Source organism: Heterodontus francisci, chromosome 11 (assembly GCF_036365525.1).
Source record: "Heterodontus francisci isolate sHetFra1 chromosome 11, sHetFra1.hap1, whole genome shotgun sequence".
NCBI lineage: Eukaryota > Metazoa > Chordata > Chondrichthyes > Heterodontiformes > Heterodontidae > Heterodontus > Heterodontus francisci.
Genome location: NC_090381.1, coordinates 42,740,014 through 42,758,483, shown reverse-complemented (window position 1 = coordinate 42,758,483; position 18,470 = coordinate 42,740,014). Strand labels below are relative to the sequence as shown.

Sequence of the window (18,470 nt, the reverse complement as noted above, 5' to 3'; positions counted from 1 at the left end):
GGTTCCCGTTTATCTATCCTACTAATTACATCCTTAAAAAACTCTAATAAATTTGTCAAACAGGATTTCCCTTTCGTAAAACCATGTTGATTTGTTCTAATCATGCTATGCTTTACTAAGTGCATTGTTAAGACTTCCTTAATAATAGATTCCAGCACTTTATATGTACATAAAGAGCAAGAGGGTAGCCTGGGAAAGGGTTGGCCCACTCAGGGACAGTGGAGGGAATCTATGCGTGGAGCCAGAGGAAATGGGCAAGGTACTAAATGAGTACTTTGCATCAGTATTCACCAAAGAGAAGGACTTGGTGGATGATGAGTCTAGGGAAGGGAGTGTAGGTAGTCTGGGTCATGTCGATATCAAAAAGGAGGAGGTGTTGGGCGTCTTGCACAGCATTAAGGTAGATAAGTCCCCAGGGCCTGATGGGATCTACCCCAGAATACTGAGGGAGGCAAGGGAGGAAATTGCTGGGGCCTTGACAGAAATCTTTGTATCCTCATTGGCTACAGGTGAGGTCCCAGAGGACTGGAGAATAGACAATGTTGTTCCTTTGATTAAGAAGGGTAGCAAGGATAATCCAGGAAATTATAGGCCGGTGAGCCTTACGTCAGTGGTAGGAAAATTATTGGAGAGGATTCTTCGGGACAGGATTTACTCCCATTTGGAAACAAATGAACTTATTAGCGAGAGGCAGTATGGTTTTGTGAAGGGGAGGTCGTGTCTCACTAACGTGATCAAGTTTTTTGAGGAAGTAACGAAGATGATTGATGAAGGAAGGGCAGTGGATGTTGTCTATATGGACTTCAGTAAAGCCTTTGACAAGGCCCCTCATGGCAGACTGGTGCAAAAGGTGAAGTCACACAGGATCAGAGGTGAGTTGGCAAGATGGATACAGAACTGGCTCAGTCATAGAAGACAGAGGGTAGCAGTGGAAGGGTGCTTTTCCGAATGGAGGGCTGTGACTAGTTGTGTACCACAGGGATCAGTGCTGGGACCTTTGCTGTTTATATTATATATAAATGATTTGGAGGAAAATGTAGATGGTCTGTTTAGCAAGTTTGCGGAGGACACAAAGGTTGGTGGAGTTGCGGATAGTGATGAGGATTGTCAGAGGATACAGCAGGATATAGATCGGTTGGAGACTTGGGCGGAGAAATGGCAGATGGAGTTTAATCCGGACAAATGTGAGATAATGCATTTTGGAAGGTCTGATACAGGTGGGAGGTGTACAGTGAATGGCAGAACCCTTAGGAATATTGACAGGCAGAGAGATCTGGGCGTACAGGTCCACAGATCACTGAAAGTGGCAACGCAGGTGGATAAGGTAGTCAAGAAGGCATACGGCATGCTTGCCTTCATCTGTCGGGGTATAGAGTATAAAAATTGGCAAGTCATGCTGCAGCTGTACAGAACTTTAGTTAGGTCACACTTAGAATATTGCGTACAATTCTGGTCGCCACACTACCAGAAGGATGTGGAGGCTATGTAGAGGGTACAGAAGAGGTTTACCAGGATGTTGCCTGGTCTGGAGCGTATTAGCTATGAGGAGAGGTTGGATAAACTCGGATTGTTTTCACTGGAACGACGGAGGTGGAGGGGCGACATGATAATGGTTTACAAAGTTATGAGTGGCATGGACAGAGTGGATAGGCAGAAGCGTTTTCCCAGGGTGGAAGAGTCAGTTACTAGGGGACATAGGTTTAAGGTGCGAGGGGTAAAGTTTAGAGGGGATGTGCGAGGCAAGTTCTTTACACAGAGGGTGGTGAGTGCCTGGAACTTGCTGCCGGGGGAGTTGGTGGTAGCAGGTACGATAGCGACGTTTAAGAGGCATCTTGACAAATACATGAATAGGATGGGTATAGAGGGATACAGACCCCGGAAGTGCAGAAGGTTTTAGTTTAGACAGGCATCTAGATCGGCGCAGGCTTGGAGGGCCGAATTGCCTGTTCCTGTGCTGTACTGTTCTTTGTTCTTTGTTATTTGTTCACTTTCCCAGTGATTGAGTTTAGGCTAACTGGCCTGTAGTTCTCCTGTTTTCTCACTACCTCCTTTCTTGAATAGTGGTGTTACATTTGCTAACTTCCAATCCACTATGGAATCTATGGGATTTTGAAAAATCATAGCCAACGCATCCACTATCTCTGCATCTATCTCTTTTAGGATCCTAGGATGGAGGCCATCAGGTCCTAAAGATTTGTTAGATTTTAGTCCCTTGAGTTTCTCCAGTACTTTTTCTCTACCTATGTTAATTATCTTAATTTCCTCACTCTTATTAGCCCCTAGGTTACCCTCTATTTCTGGTATGTAATTTGTGTCTTCTACAGTGAAGCCAGACACAAAATATTTGTTCAATGTCTCTGCCATTTCTTCATTCTGCATGATAATTTCTCCTGTCTCTGTTCCTGAGGGATCACTTGAGATCCTCTATTCCTTTTTATATACTTGTAAAAGCTCTTACAATCTGTATTTATATTCCTGGCTAGTTTACTCTCATATTCTATTTTTCCCTTTTTACCAACTTTTTGGTGACCCTTTGCTGGTTTCTAAAACATTCCCAATCTTCAGACTTGTTACTATTCTTTGCAACATTATAAGCCTCGAGTAGAAGAGCCATTTTGCAGGCCGACCTGCCAGCAGGACCTTGCAGCTCCTCTGTCAACACAAGTTCCCCCTACTCATCTGTGCACTGAGATACAGCCATGCTACTTTCTCAAGTTCTCAGGTACATAAGTAGCCATGCCCTTGCTTGCAAACCTTGGTGAGAGAATGCAGGATGATTTGAGATGCTGGTGGAAATTGCAACTCATCCAATACTGAATTTTCAACCAGCAGTCTGACAACAGAGAGGCAGTGGATGGGCTCAAGACAGGCTGGGGAGAGGTAGAGCTGAGTGTCACCAGCATACATGTGGATGCTGACGCTATGTCTGCAGATGATGTTGCCAAGGGACAATAGGAAGAGGAGAGGTCCTAGCATTGACCCTGAGGCACTACGGAAGTACAAGTATAGGGGTGGGAAGACATGGTCTGATTGCAATCAGGTGAGATTGAAGTCCTTTGAAGATCTGAGTGTACTATGGCTTTCCATTTAAAAGTCTAGCGGGAATGAATGCCTTGCTTTTCCAAAAATGATTCATTCCTCATCATTGACATTCATCATCTTGATGTGCACAAAAATTTACAAAACTTAGAAAATTAACCACAGTAGAATTTTATTGGGAAATGTTTGTAAAGCTGTATTTTACATCCTTTAAAGATTATTCAAGTTCACAACTATGGAATAGATTTTTCCAACAGGACATCCAATTTTAGGCAGTAATTTATTAACAATTGCTGACCATTTAGTGTACTGACCCCATCCAATCTTGCAGCATCAGATTAATACACATAATGTAGGATCAGGAAGTGGTCATCCATTTAGATACTTTGTTCAAGCATCCATATCTCAGGTTGCCTTTCAGGCCTCAAGCCATAAAATATGGTAAAGTTTTCTTCTCTGGTCAGGGATGAGAAGGTGTCACCTCCTCTCAGACAAAATGTATGAGTGCCCCTAGTGGCCTCCTTTCTAAGGGACCACATATTGGCTTACTTTCTCTTCAAGCCTGGCCTGAACTCTTCATTGGGTACCACAGGAACCTTTGGGTGAGCTGGTACACTGCTTCTCACTGGGCAGGCGAGCCAAAAATCTTCTCCTGATCTGCTCCTAGGCCGGGGACATGGAAACTCCCAAATCTCCATATCTGACCCTGCCTCTTCCTATGCCACTGGCCCTGTAAGGGATCGATGGATGGTCTCCCTATTGCAAGTCCTAGGGTCAGATGGGGACGTGGAGAGACACAGTGCATCTGTGTCTTGATCTATTTGTATCACACTCCCACTGGAATTGTAGCAAAGCAATGCAGTGGAAGAGCCAAATATTTGAGGCTCTTTCTTCTTGTTACTCTTTGGATGCCTGTTTGAAAAATCACAATGTACTGTCTGGTGAAAATGTTTAGGTAGCCCATGATGATGAATCAGGGATGACATTTTTTTTTTCACTTTTTACCTTCAATAAAATTTTATGTAAATACAATTCATTTTTGTTAATCACCTTTGATGAAATTTAGAAACCTAGTTAAATAAATCAATTATATCTAGGCAATCTGGTAGAGAATTTGACCAGTGCCTCATCTTATGAGAAGAAACAATGGGCTGAATTTTCCAGTAGCCATCAGGACCCCAATGCCAGGACCATATCCCCGATGGTGTCTGAGTCCCACCTGCCTGTGTGATCTTCCCAGAGGCGTCCAATTAACATGCCACCTTCGGGAGCCCCATCCAATTAGGGACAGTTTGCTGGCTCGCAAATGGGAAAGCCAATCGGAGCACCGAGGTCCTGTGACCGGCAACCCCCACCAGGATAGGTGGGCACTGCCAATGTAGGTGGGAGACCATGAGGGCATTTCTGAAGACTTCTAAAATTGTTAAAACTGTGGCCACAGTTTCCAGGCCATTATTGTGGAAGGTGACCCCCACCACACACCCCCCCCCCTCCACTGGATGGCCTGTAGCAGCACTTGTGGCCTGCTGATTCCCGCAGCTCTGGGACAGGGGGGAATTAAAGGAGGTGGCAATGACTCCTCTGGCATGCTGCTGGAGGCCACCTCTAGAGAGCTGGCAGACTCCACACATGGAGGGGTGGGGGGGGGGGGGGGGGGGGAATGCTCCAACAGAGGGAAGATCCTATTTCAATCAGAAAATGACCCTAATTGAACCTTTAAGTGGCCTAATTGGCTGCCTGCCTCATTGGAGTGGGCTGCCAACTTTCTTCCTCGACCACCCCGGGAAGTTTCTCCAGAGGCAGGAATGCATCAGGGAGCTGTCACGATGTAACTCCCCCCAATTTTGCCAGCACCCCCACCCCTACACCCCGCCTCCAACCCCCTCTCCACCGGCCCAGGAAAAGTCAGACCAATGTAACAATGACTGTGATTTCCATGATATAAATTATTAGGAGCTTACAAGGGACAGAGGAAATCTGACAGTATTAGGTCAGTCTGAATTTAGGGAATTTTACAATAAATTATGTGGTTTTTGCTTTGGATTCACAGTTCAGCAGATCACTGTTAAACTACAGGCTTTCTTTAGACTTCTAGACACTAGAATATCTATTTATTTATATATATATATATATGAACAAAATATGCTTTTCAATAGCATTTAATCATGGGAAGAGTTATCCAATTAAATTATACAGTGGTTGGTTCACAGATTTCAAGAAATGTGGCATGTAGATTCTAAATGCTTTTTCATATATTTACAATTTGATCGGCTTGTTTTATAGCTGTGGTATAGTTCCATGTATCACTAAATACAAATTGTCATTCTCTAGTGAATTAAGTACAGTACTATGTAATTAAAGGAACAATATCCCTCTATTTAAAGCAGTGAAATATAGCATTGAGGTTACATTTTTATAAAATATGTAGTTACACCCATTCATTAAACACTTGTGTTTTAATACAACTAGTTATTTAGAAATAAATCAGTCTACGCACACTGGCTTGTAGATTCTGAATTTATGAAATTGTATGTTTGACAAGAAATAGGGCCCCTTTGAATAATTCAGATAAATTATTAAATGTTACAACACCCAATACATTAAAAATACAATTTAAATCACAAAGGTTAGAACAGACCATTTCTTTCCAAAATAAAGTGAGGATGCATACTATGAGAAAAGCTTTTAATACAATACAAGCAAATTCTGTAACATGATTATATATAAGGAGTCATACAATTAGAGTGCTACATAGATGCAACAGATAGATGAGGCAGATTATAATGTTATGATAATTTTGTTCTAATGCAGTTCACTGTAATTCTATTTGTTTAAGATGTTAAACCAACTGGGTTTCTTTGTATCTTTTCTTCCCTACTCGGTTTCCTCCTTTGCAATCTCAACTTGTATTTCTGGTTGTTCTGGAGTGTCATAGCCCATAGTATTCCCTAGAGGGAAATGAGCATAGAAGGTATGCGCCAGCTGCTGGATTCTTTCGTAGTCTCCAATGCTTCGGAAATACTCCACATATCTCCAGAAATCGGTAGTGGAGTAAGGCCAGTATGGCGGGCTTCGTTTTTCCACATGGTGAGCTAAATAAGTAATAAAAATCCATAAGTGGGTGCTTCTGACACAAGAATACAATGGGTGTGCTTGTTAGTACAAATATTTGATAATATAAGCATCCTGCCTCCTGTATACTGCGGAAGTAGCAATACAAATGCAATTCACAGAAACTGATTCCTGCATACAACCTGCAGAATAATATGAATATAACATGGGTATATTAATATAGTATCATTCTCGTACTATTACCAATAAAAAGATTTTGGATACACAGGTACATTAATTCCTATAAACTTCACATATAATAATACAAATGTAATACAGGTACATTGATAATCTAAATCATGTATGGGTATTCAATAATCTATAAATACATAGCATTTCCTTATATTGGTAATTAAATTAGAATATCATGCATTTTAATATCAATATATCATTGTTATTTCATTAACATATAGATATTCCTTAGCTTTTACTACTATGAAAATTAACATTAATTGTATCCAGCTACTATTTTTTTTTCCAATTAGGACTTGATGAAAAACCCACACTATATTACATTATAATTATGTTTTAATTGTATGATTGTGTACACCCACAATGTAACTATTTTATAAGAGCATTACCACAGAAATATTACTTGACATGTTACTTCAACCACTATTTATATTTTATTGCCTGTCATGTTCCCTCTGTCCATGCAGTGATCTAAGTATTTCCTGTACGAATGCCCATTTGTACTCATTAAATACTCTGCTTCAAGCTTTCTTCTGAAGTTTAAACAATTAATTTCCCCCCAAATCCAAAGCATATTAAATTTATCTTTCTTGGATGTGAATCATATTCTTTCTGTTTAATTCTATTTTCTACCTGATGATACTTAAATAATTCGATGCATCAATTTCAAATTTGATGCTTACACTGGGATAATTACATCAAATGTAAACGTAAATCATGCAATGGAAAAATTTGCTGGAATAAATTAAAGCTTTTTTTTATATATTCCTGGTGCTGGTAAGCTTTTATTGCAAGAATGTCAAAAAATATTTTTTACCATCTGACTGTCGGATCACACTGGCATCTGCAAATAAATAAATGGAGAAGTGATCAGATTCAGACCCGAACAACTCACAAAAGGGCTTTTCATAGCCCTGAAATAGAACACTTCACTTGAGTAATGCCAACATGGCATTTCAAGATTCATCCAGATTACTAAACAAAATTAATATAACCAGCTTAGAATAATGATTAAGCATTTTAAAAAGTAATATTAACTTTTCAAGCTTACAGCAACTTTGAAGTTAAAAGAAGTTTCTGAAATAAATTTTATTAAACTTACCAGTTAGCATGTTCAAGATGAGAAATATAAACAGCCCAATACAGACAAACCACTTCATTTTGACTATTAAAAAAAGGAATAATAATTAGACATCCAATCAATCCCAGCATCTCCAAATATTTAGCACTGGTTACGTTTTAGACTTTTTATAGGGTGTGCAGATAGATTTGCAAGTATTAAATGAAATCACATTTTATTTACTGATCCAAGCTTTAATTTACACTTAAAGACTTCCAAATAATGTTTTGATACTTACGGTTTTAGTAAGGGATTGCAGTGATTGAAAACGAAAGGTTTAGAACTAAAATTTAGCTTCAGACCTTGAATGCGTCCCTGGCTAGCTGTGAGACAAAATGTTTAAATTGGCTCGGGCTGAATTAGAGGAAATAAACGTCATTTCTCTGACTCAAAGATTTTTATAATATGCTCTTTCTTGAAGAAGTTTAGATCTGCTGCAATTTGCGAACGGCCCAGTTTGTTTTATATCCAACAGCGCCCTCTTAAGTTAAAGCTGAAAAGGTACATTTATAAGGAGAAGTTGAATTTGAATTAATTTAATGGCCCAGATTTTGCTGGAGCAGGGCTTCTCACAGTGTGCCCCATTAATTAGAATTATTCATGTACGTTTATATATTAAAATTTTTTGCCCAAAATATTTTTGGAAGTGTGAGCTGATAACAGCACAATGAGGACAACAGGACATCTGGGACCTTGGTGAATGGTGGGATCAATATTCTATCTCCTTAATAGATGAGAGTTAAGGATTGAGAAATACACACAGGAAGGACTGAGAAGAGGAGTGAATTAGAATGGGTGAATTCAACGCCAAATCAGATATAGAAAGATAAATAAAACAACGGAAAGAAAGATTGGATGAAGAGAACAAAGAACAGTACAGCACAGGAACAGGCCATTCGGCCCTCCAAGCCTGCGCTGATCTTGACGCCTGCCTAAACTAAAACCTTCTGCACTTCCGGGGACCGTATCCCTCTATTCCCATCCTATTCATGTATTTGTCAAGATGCCTCTTAAACGTCGCTATCGTACCTGCTTCCACCACCTCCCCCGGCAGCAAGTTCCAGGCACTCACCACCCTCTGTGTAAAGAACTTGCCTCGCACATCCCCTCTAAACTTGGCCCCTCGCACCTTAAACCTATGTCCCCTAGTAACTGACTCTTCCACCCTGGGAAAAAGCTTCTGACTATCCACTCTGTCAATGCCACTCATAACTTTGTAAACCTCTATCATGTCACCCCTCCACCTCCGTCGTTCCAGTGAAAACAATCCGAGTTTATCCAACCTCTCCTCATAGCTAATGCCCTCCAGACCAGGCAACATCCTGGTAAACCTCTTCTGTACCCTCTCCAACGCCTCCACGTCCTGCTGGTAGTGTGGCAACCAGAATTGTACGCAAGATTCTAAGTGTGGCCTAACTAAGGTTCTGTACAGCTGCAGCATGACTTGCCAATTTTTATACTCTGTGCCCCGACCGATGAAGGCAAGCATGCCGTATGCCTTCTTGACTACCTTATCCACCTGCGTTGCCACTTTCAGTGATCTGTGGACCTGTACGCCCAGATCTCTCTGCCTGTCAATACTCCTAAGGGTTCTGCCATTTACTACCTGTATTAGATCTTCCAAAATGCATTACCTCACATTTGTCCGATTAAAGTCCATTTGCCATTTCTCCGCCCAAGTCTCCAACCGATCTATATCCTGCTGTATCCTCTGACAATCCTCATCACTATCCGCAACTCCACCAACCTTTGTGTCATCTGCAAACTTACTAATCAGACCATCTACATTTTCCTCCAAATCATTTATATATAATACAAACAGCAAAGGTCCCAGCACTGATTCCTGCGGAACACCACTAGTCACAGTCCTCCATTCAGAAAAGCACCCTTCCACTGCTACCCTCTGTCTTCTATGACAGAGCCAGTTCTGTATCCATCTTACCAACTCACCTCTGATCCTGTGTGACTTCACCTTTTGTACCAGTCTGCCATGAGGGACCTTGTCAAAGGCTTTATTGAAGTCCATATAGACAACATCCACTGCCCTTCCTTCATCAATCATCTTCGTCACTTCCTCAAAAAACTCGATCAAGTTAGTGAGACACGACCACCCCTTCACAAAACCATGCTGCCTCTCGCTAATAAGTTCATTTGTTTCCAAATGGGAGTAAATCCTGTCCCGAAGAATCCTCTCTAATAATTTCCCTACCACTGACGTAAGGCTCACCAGCCTATAATTTCCTGGATTATCCTTGCGACCCTTCTTAAACAAAGGAACAACATTGGCTATTCTCCAGTCCTCTGGGACCTCACCTGTAGCCAATGAGGATACAAAGGTTTCTGTCAAGGTCCCAGCAATTTCTTCCCTTGCCTCCCTCAGTATTCTGGGGTAGATCCCATCAGGCCCTGGGGACTTATCTACCTTAATGCTTTGCAAGACGCCCAACACCTCCTCCTTGTTGATAACAACATGACCCAGACTATCTACACTCCCTTCCCCAGACTCATCATCCACCAAGTCCTTCTCCTTGGTGAATACTGATGCAAAGTACTCATTTAGTACCTCACCCATTTCCTCTGGCTCCACACATAGATTCCCTCCTCTGTCCTAGAGTGGGCCAACCCTTTCCCTGGTTACCCTCTTGTTCTTTATATATGTATAAAAAGCCTTGGGATTCTCCTTAATCCTGTTTGCCAATGACTTTTCATGACCCCTTTTAGCCCTCCTGACTCCTTGCTTAAGTTCCTTCCTACTTTCCTTATATTCCTCAAGGGATTCATCTGTTCCCAGCCTTCCAACCCTTACAAATTTTTCCTTTTTCTTTTTGACTTGGCTCACAATATCCGTCGTTATCCAAGGTTCCTGAAACTTGCCAAACTTATCCTTCTTCCTCAGAGGAACATGCTGGTCCTGGATTCTAATCAACTGACGTTTGAAAGACTCCCACACGTCAGATGTTGATTTACGCTCAAACAGCCGCCCCAAATCTAAATTCTCCAGTTCCTGCCTAATATTGTTATAATTAGCCTTCCCCCAATTTAGCACCTTCACCCAAGGACTACTCTTATCCTTATCCACAAGTACCTTAAAACTTACGGAATTATGGTCACTGTTCCCAAAATGCTCCCCTACTGAGGCTTTGACCACTTGGCTGGGCTCACTCCCCAATACCAGGTCCAGTATTGTCCCTTCCCTAGTTGGTCTATCTACGTATTGTTTCAAGAAGCTCTCCTGGATGCTCCTTACGAATTCTGCCCCATCCAAGCCCCTAGCACTAAGCGAGTCCCAGTCAATATAGGGGAAGATAAAATCACCCACCACTACAACCCTGTTACCTTTACATCTTTCCAAAATCTGTCTACATATCTGCTCCTCTACCTCCCTCTGGCTGTTGTGAGGCCTGTAGTAAACCCCCAACATCGTGATTGCACCCTTCCTATTCCTGAGTTCCACCCATATTGCCTCGCTGCGTGACCCCTCCGAGGTGTCCTCTGCAGTACAGCTGTGATATTCTCCTTCACCAGTAATGCAACTCCCCCACCCCTTTTACATCCCCCTCTATCCCGCCTGAAGCTTCTAAATCCCGGAGCGTTTAGTTGCCAATCCTGTCCTTCCCTCAACCAAGTCTCTGTAATAGCAACAACATCATAGTTCCAAGTACTAATCCAAGCTCTAAGTTCATCTGCCTTACCTGTTATACTGCTCGCATTGAAACAAATACACTTCAGACCACCAGTCCCGCTGTGCTCAGCAACATCTCCCTGCCTGCTCTTCCTCTTAGTCTTACAGGCCTTATTTACTAGTTCCCCCTCAGTTATTTCACCTGCTGTGAACTCCGCCCACCGAGTCTTCTCCCTGGATGTAGGCCGCGAATCCCCGAGGTAAGTTTTTTATACTTACGGGTCCGGAACTCCGCCCTCCGAGTCTTCTCCCTGGATGTAGGCCGCGAATCCCCGAGGTAAGTTTTTTATACTTACAGGTCTGGAACTCCGCCCTCCGAGTCTTCTCTCTGGATGTGAGAGAGAGGAAATTAAAATATAGAAAAGAAAAATAAGAACAAAACAAAGAACAAAGAACAGTACAGCACAGGAACAGGCCATTCGGCCCTCCAAGCCTGCGCCGATCTTGATGCCTGCTTAAACTAAAACCTGCTGCACTTCCGGGGTCCATATCCCTCTATTCCCATCCTATTCATGTATTTGTCAAGATGCCTCTTAAACGTCGCTATTGTATCTGCTTCCACCACCTCCCCTGGCAGCAAGTTCCAGGCACTCACCACCCTCTGTGTAAAAAACATGCCTCGCACATCCCCTCTAAACGTTACCCCTCGCACCTTAAACCTATGTCCCCTAGTAACTGACTCTTCCATTCTGGGAAAAAGCTTCTGACTATCCACTCTGTCAATGCCGCTCATAACTTTGTAAACCTCTATCATGTCACCCCTCCACCTCCGTCGTTTCAGTGAAAACAATCCGAGTTTATCCAACCTCTCCTTATAGCTAATGCCCTCCAGACCAGGCAACATCCTGGTAAACCGCTTCTGTACCCTCTCCAAAGCCTCCATGTCCTTCTGGTAGTGTGGCGACCAGAATTGCATGCAATATTCTAAGTGTGGCCTAACTAAAGTTCTGTACAGCTGCAGCATGACTTGCCAATTTTTATACTCTATACCCCGACCGATGAAGGCAAGCATGCCGTATGCCTTCTTGACTACCTTATCCACCTGCATTGCCACTTTCAGTGACCTATGGACCTGTACGCCCAGATCTCTCTGCCTGTCAATACTCCTAAGGGTTCTGCCATTTACTGCCTGTATTAGATCTTCCAAAATGCATTACCTCACATTTGTCCGATTAAAGTCCATTTGCCATTTCTCCGCCCAAGTCTCCAACCGATCTATATCCTGCTGTATCCTCTGACAATCCTCATCACTATCCGCAACTCCACCAACCTTTGTGTCGTCCGCAAACTTACTAATCAGACCATCTACATTTTCCTCCAAATCATTTATATATAATACAAACAGCAAAGGTCCCAGCACTGATCCCTGCGGAACACCACTAGTCACAGCCCTCCATTCAAAAAAGCACCCTTCCACTGCTACCCTCTGTCTTCTATGACAGAGCCAGTTCTGCATCCATCTTGCCAGCTGACCTCTGATCCCGTGTGACTTCACCTTTTGTACCAGTCTGCCATGAGGGACCTTGTCAAAGGCTTTACTGAAGTCCATATAGATAACATCTACTGCCCTTCCTTCATCAATCATCTTCGTCACTTCCTCAAAAAACTCAATCAAATTAGTGAGACACAACCACCCCTTCACAAAACCATGCTGCCTCTCGCTAATAAGTTTGTTTGTTTCCAAATGGGAGTAAATCCTGTCCCGAAGAATCCTCTCTAATAATTTCCCTACCACTGATGTAAGGCTCACCGGCCTATAATTTCCTGGATTATCCTTGCTACCCTTCTTAAACAAAGGAACAACATTGGCTATTAAGGAAAGGAAATTCAATCTAAAATTGGAGATGTGAGCTATACATGAAATAAACTAAGACAAAGGCATTCTCCAGATCCTATGTCTCCAGCTACCCTTCACCACAATAGAGTGTGAACAGCCCTCATATTATCAAAATGGCACCATCAAAATGCCAACCCATCAAGAACTGAAACCTAAAGTCACATGGGCTAAACTAACACTTATGAGTTCACCTTTAAAGGTAATTGTTTTGAAGAACAAAAGGGCCTTTCCAGTTCAAAACATCAGCCATCAACATCATTCTGGGCTCTCCAGCTGCATGGTCAACATTGAAAGCCATCTTGAATTCCAGCACAAAGCTGACAGAGATAGTGAGATCAGTTCCAGCTAACATCATTGAACCCTGCTGAGACAAGTTGGAAGCCAACTGCAGCAGAGAAAAAGAGAGTGCCTTTTAAACCACTCCTCCACTTGTGAAAACTGAACTAAGAATATCAGAACAATCTTCAAACTGAAGTGAAATGCCAGAAGTCTTCAGCAACCTAGCATATACAAGACGATCAGCAAATAGGCCTGCAACTTTAAAACTCACCTTCTGAGAGGATCCCACAGGTTTTTCCTGAAACAAGAGACTTTTACACCTTGAACTCTTAATATCTCTTACCCTTTCCCTTCTATCTATCTTCTCTTGTGTGTGCATGAAAAGAGTGAATGCGTGCATGGGTGGTGTTGTAAACATTTCGGGTGATGAATATTGCTCAATAAATATTTAATCTTCTGTTTTAAACCTATGAAAATACCTGTCACTGTCTGTTTATTTGACAAACAAAACACAGTGACTGAAACACTAGTAATACAAAAACAGTATCTGTGCTCAGTTGGGAGGTGAACAGTGGAAACCAGCCACACCATCACCCATCTGTCCATAACAATAGTTTTAATTGTTCACTTTCTAGGCAAGAGAGATTGATTGGCAGTCATTAACAGTGATCACATTGTTAAAAGGATACTTACGCTGTTAATTAACAGACAACTTGTGGCGAGTTTAATGGGCATTTAACATGCAAATTCAGCACCTTCTTGAAAATTACAGGCAAGTTAAGAGTGAGAAAACAGACAGGATTCAGGTGGCCAAATGTGGGTGAGAACTGAGGTGGGCGGAAGCGTAATTTCCTGATGCTGGCTGTTGTGCCGACTTCCTGACAAAGTCAGGATTTTTCTGACCATGGGTGAAGGCAGGACCTAGCAACCCATCTGATTCTGAGGAATGATCAATTAAGCCTATTAATGAGCTTGTTGTCAGCCCATTAAGGCTAGCCTGCAATTTTGGTGTGAAGGCATGGGATCCAAACTGGATCCAGAACAGTCCAAGTAGTAAAAGGCAACAATGCAGTGGGGAGCCAGTCATGTCTGTGCTGATAGGGCCACCTTCACCCTTATCGGTGACTGCCTCAACCCTTTGATGATGCTCTGGTTTGCTAGAGGGGAGCACCAGCTGGGGCGCAACTGGCATCCACTTCATGCATCTTTGTGTCATCAGCGCCACTGACTGGTCAGTGCTACAGAGTGTTGCATGCATTGCATTCTGTGCATGTCAGTGCGCTGTTCTTGCATTCATTCAGAGTCCTGCTGCATATGGCTCTCCATGGGTTGTCCACTCTCTCGGTGGAGGAGCTCGTGTTCAAATCCCTGAGCTATGTTGGTGCTGAATGGATTGCTTTATTCTCAGCCCATGACTCCGCACTGCCTCAGGGAACTCTGACATGTGGGCTAACATCTCACACTGCTGGTCAAAGTAGAGCCGTCATGCTTGTGATTCCCAAAGCTGTCCATCTGTGCCAGATGAGCAGGGCTTTGTCTATCCATGATCCTCCAAGGGGCACTGCCTCTCTCACTTCTTCCTTCTCACTTTTGACGCACTCTTCACCCAGTGCCACCCTTTCTAATCATACTTGAGGACCCGCTGATGTGAGTGTATCTGTGCTGGTGGAGGATGCACTTGAATGATGTGACAGTGCTGGGTCTCTGGCTTCCATCTCGTCTGATGACCTCGGTAATGGTTCAGCAGCACTGTGCTCCCCCTCCAAAACTGGCCCTGTGGGAGACATAAGAAGGTCATGAGAACTCGCCTTTCACAGCAGATGCCCCTGTGGATCTGAGGCTTCCCAATGGAGCTGAGGCTGTGGCATGTTGTCACGTGGGGAGGAGTGCACTCCATCCCCTTCATCTACAGAATACAATATCTTTTCACCCTCTCCTACAGGTATTCCCATCTCTCCATCATCCACTTCCTCATGCGATGCCCCCCTCGCAATGCCAAGTGCTGCCTCCTCCATTGCAGTGAGGGTAGTGAGTGGGGGCACTCCTCCTCCAGTCCAATCCCTCTCCCTAGCATTGTGTGCCCTCTTGTGAGGATGAGTGAGAGATAAGACAATGCTGGCCTCTTTCACCAATTCCAGCAGCTTGTTTAAATGAGATGTTGCATTTATCAGTGCTGCCAGATCCTCGTAGTGCTAGGGATTTGGACCTTACTCAAAGGACAGTAATTACTGAGCTCACAACTCTCACATGTTCATGAGCACCTCAGGCTGCTCAGCTGGTGTATCTGCTGGTGGTTGCAGATCTGGAGGTCTCTCATCTGGGTGTTGCATTGCACTCACCTTGCCAGAATGAAGAAGGTCATTGCACCTCTTATGGCACTGCACCCAGGTCCTCCTCATGACACTGCGGTTGCTCACATGCTCTGCCACCTTCAGCTAGGCTAGCTTGGTTTGGCTGGCTGGCCTTCTCCTGCAACTATCTAGGAACAAAACACCTCACTTTTCTCGCACTGCCTCCAACATCACCTCAAGGGCAGCATCACTAAATTTTGGGGCTGCCCTGCTACGAGTGCCTGGAATCTGCCTCTCCTCGCTTCTGCCTGCCATTGCATTGCAAGGTGACTGCCACAATAATGGCTGTCGACATCCTTTTAAATCGGGCCTGCGCTTTCAGCTTCCTACCCCCTTCCCCTGCCTTCCACCGCTAATTGGCTGCTAAACCCACCCTCTAGCCAATTAGGGCTAATCTCTGGGAAAATCGCAACTTGTTACTGCTTCCCCCTCGGAGCGGGGTCAGGACCTGGAAATGGTACTGACATCAGGGTCCTAATCCCAATCGAAAAATCCTGCCCAGTGTTTTTGCTGAGCTAACGACGGAGTGCTGCAAATCGGCCAGCAATTTATAGCAATTTACAATTTACAGAATAACCCTTCTTCACAAGGCACTGACCAATTTTTACATTAATAATGATGTGCATCCTTCAGACGCTTTATTTCAGCAAATTCTGGACCAACATCTTCTTATGTCTTAAAGTGCTTCACAGCCAATGAGTTAATATTGAAATACAGTCATTGTTGTTATGTGTACAACAATGACAAGCTAATTAATTTTTTGTTAGTGTTTGTTAAGACAGGAATGTTGGCCAGGGTTTCTGCCTAACAACCTCCAATTCTTCAAATAGAGCCAATGGGATTTTTTACATCCTTCGGAACAGGTAAACAAGGCCTTGATTCATCCAAAGGATGGCACCTCTGACAATGCAGCACTCTCTTAATACTACACGGAAATATTGATCTAAAACATGTGCTCAAGTCCTAAAGAGTTAAAGTGCTACCAACTTACATAAATTGATATTATAATTAAAGCTGAGTCAAGCTGACAGCTAACCTGAAAATGCCTGTGAATATCAATGCTGCCCAACTTGTGGTACCTCAGAAGCTGGAATGTATTCATCTGGATGTCTGAATGACAAGATCTTTAGTATTTGATATGAAGTTCAGTTATAATGAGCTACAAAAGCTGGCAGAGCTGTAAAACATGTGCCCTGAATTGACCAACTATTTGAATGGGACTCCATTCACCTATCAATCATACAAATATTCCCCAGCTCTGAGAAAACAATGCTGCCTAATTTATTTTGAAAACAATGAAAAAATCAATTTATCAACTATAGAATCCAACTGTTTGAGTGTTAATAATTAATACAAAATCACTAATAGGTAAAATCATTGTTATGTAGTTTTCACACCTTGTTAGAGTAGCAGATTTGTTTTTTCCAACAGAAATTCTAATTGTTTTGTTAGCAGCTATAATCTTTTCTTCTATCATGTTCTGTGTTACATTTCTCTTTCTTTCTCTTTCTTAACACAAACACACCAACTACACAGACAAGATTGGTCAATCTAAAAGGTTTTATTGAAAGTGCTAACTTATATACAGTAATACTAGAAAAGTAGGATAACACATCCGGGTAGCTGCTTCTAACAACTGCCTAGAGATCACATGGGTCTGCACATCATATCCTGTCTGGTGATGGACAGTCATTTTAGATATGCCCCTTAAAGTAATATCACAACATCCCCCTTTTTCCTAAATTACAGATGTGTCTCAAAATAGTCAGATCTATTTACAATACAGCGAGTGAAAAAGGTATTAAATGTTTAAAATATAAAGCAACAAATTTACACATCTCTAAAGAATATTGGAGGGCTAATGATACAGTGACCAAGTCGGGACATAAGATTAGTTTGTGGTCGTTGTACAGTTGCATAGTTTTGACTGTCGGTGGAAATGTTGGGTTTGGGTCGTATCTTCTAACATGTCCTGTTGGCAATGGGACTTTCTTGGTGCTCCTTGGTCGGGAACTTCTCGAATTTGACAATGGTTCCAATGCTATGTCATGCCATTGGATATTTGTACTTGTACCTTTTGTCCGATGTCTTTTTGTAATCGAAGGAATTCCTTCTTCAGGGTGCTGAGTTGCTTTATCTGTGTTCTCAGTTCTGAGATGGTGTCCCTCTCCCCCTGAAGGTCATTCTGTACTGCATGTCTCCACTCCTTCTCAATCTTCAGATCAGTTTCTAGTTGGGCCCTGCAATGCCTTGTTGGTTTCTTTGATTGTCTCAATTTTGTGTTCTGACTCACTGTAACCCAGCCCCTGCAGTGCCTGCTCCTGCTCATCACAGATCGTCTGCAGTCATCCTTGTGGTCTGTCGGCTTAGCATTCATGTCGGTGCTGTGAATTGTCACCAATGTGAGGTCTTTACATGCCGGTAGGCCTGCATTTGATGAATCTGTTGTATACGCAACTTAAAAAATTTGGGGTGACAAGGGTGACTTATGTTAGAGTGTGTAACCAGATTCTCAGATTGCCTGGTGCTATTTTCTGAATCAGTATAATTCCTCTGAAACATTTTCCTCTCTTCAGTTCTTACATTTACTTGCCATTACACTTGTGCTGCATCCATTATCCACTGTTCTGTCAGCTCAATTCTGACAACTTCTCTTCTGAAGCTCTTTGGTTGCTTTATTTTCAAATTTGTCTGGCTTTTTCTGAGCTGCAGCTTCTCTGTTAAATCATTTAGTCAGCATGATTTCAGAAGTTGGTTTGTTAAAGGGTGTAGAGCTTTTTGGCTCATTTGTCAAATACTCTATTTCACTCCTGAACGTTTAATCCTTGCAGTTGGCAAATGAACAGGAATATGTTAATA

The 18,470-nt window shown here is 42.7% G+C and overlaps 1 protein-coding gene across 1 annotated transcript; it reads right to left on the bottom strand.

Annotated features, from left to right (window-relative positions):
- Nucleotides 1-5,564: 5,564 nt before the first annotated feature.
- Nucleotides 5,565-7,875, bottom strand: otos (otospiralin). The gene is made up of 4 exons (XM_068041411.1): nt 7,701-7,875; nt 7,445-7,507; nt 7,160-7,186; nt 5,565-6,131 (listed from the first exon to the last, which is right to left on the bottom strand). Exons 2-4 carry the CDS (start codon nt 7,500-7,502, stop codon nt 5,914-5,916), a joined length of 303 nt encoding a protein of 100 aa, XP_067897512.1. The 5' UTR covers nt 7,503-7,507; nt 7,701-7,875; the 3' UTR covers nt 5,565-5,913.
- Between the last annotated feature and the right edge of the window lie 10,595 nt (nt 7,876-18,470).

Coding starts and splice junctions, on each gene's coding strand:
- otos (XM_068041411.1), bottom strand. CDS start 7,502: ATGAAGTGGTTTGTCTGTATTGGGCTGTTTATATTTCTCATCTTGAAC. Junction 7,187..7,444: donor CATCTTGAACATGCTAACTG/GTAAGTTTAATA, acceptor ATTTATTTGCAG/ATGCCAGTGTGATCCGACAG. Junction 6,132..7,159: donor TGTGATCCGACAGTCAGATG/GTAAAAAATATT, acceptor TTACTTATTTAG/CTCACCATGTGGAAAAACGA.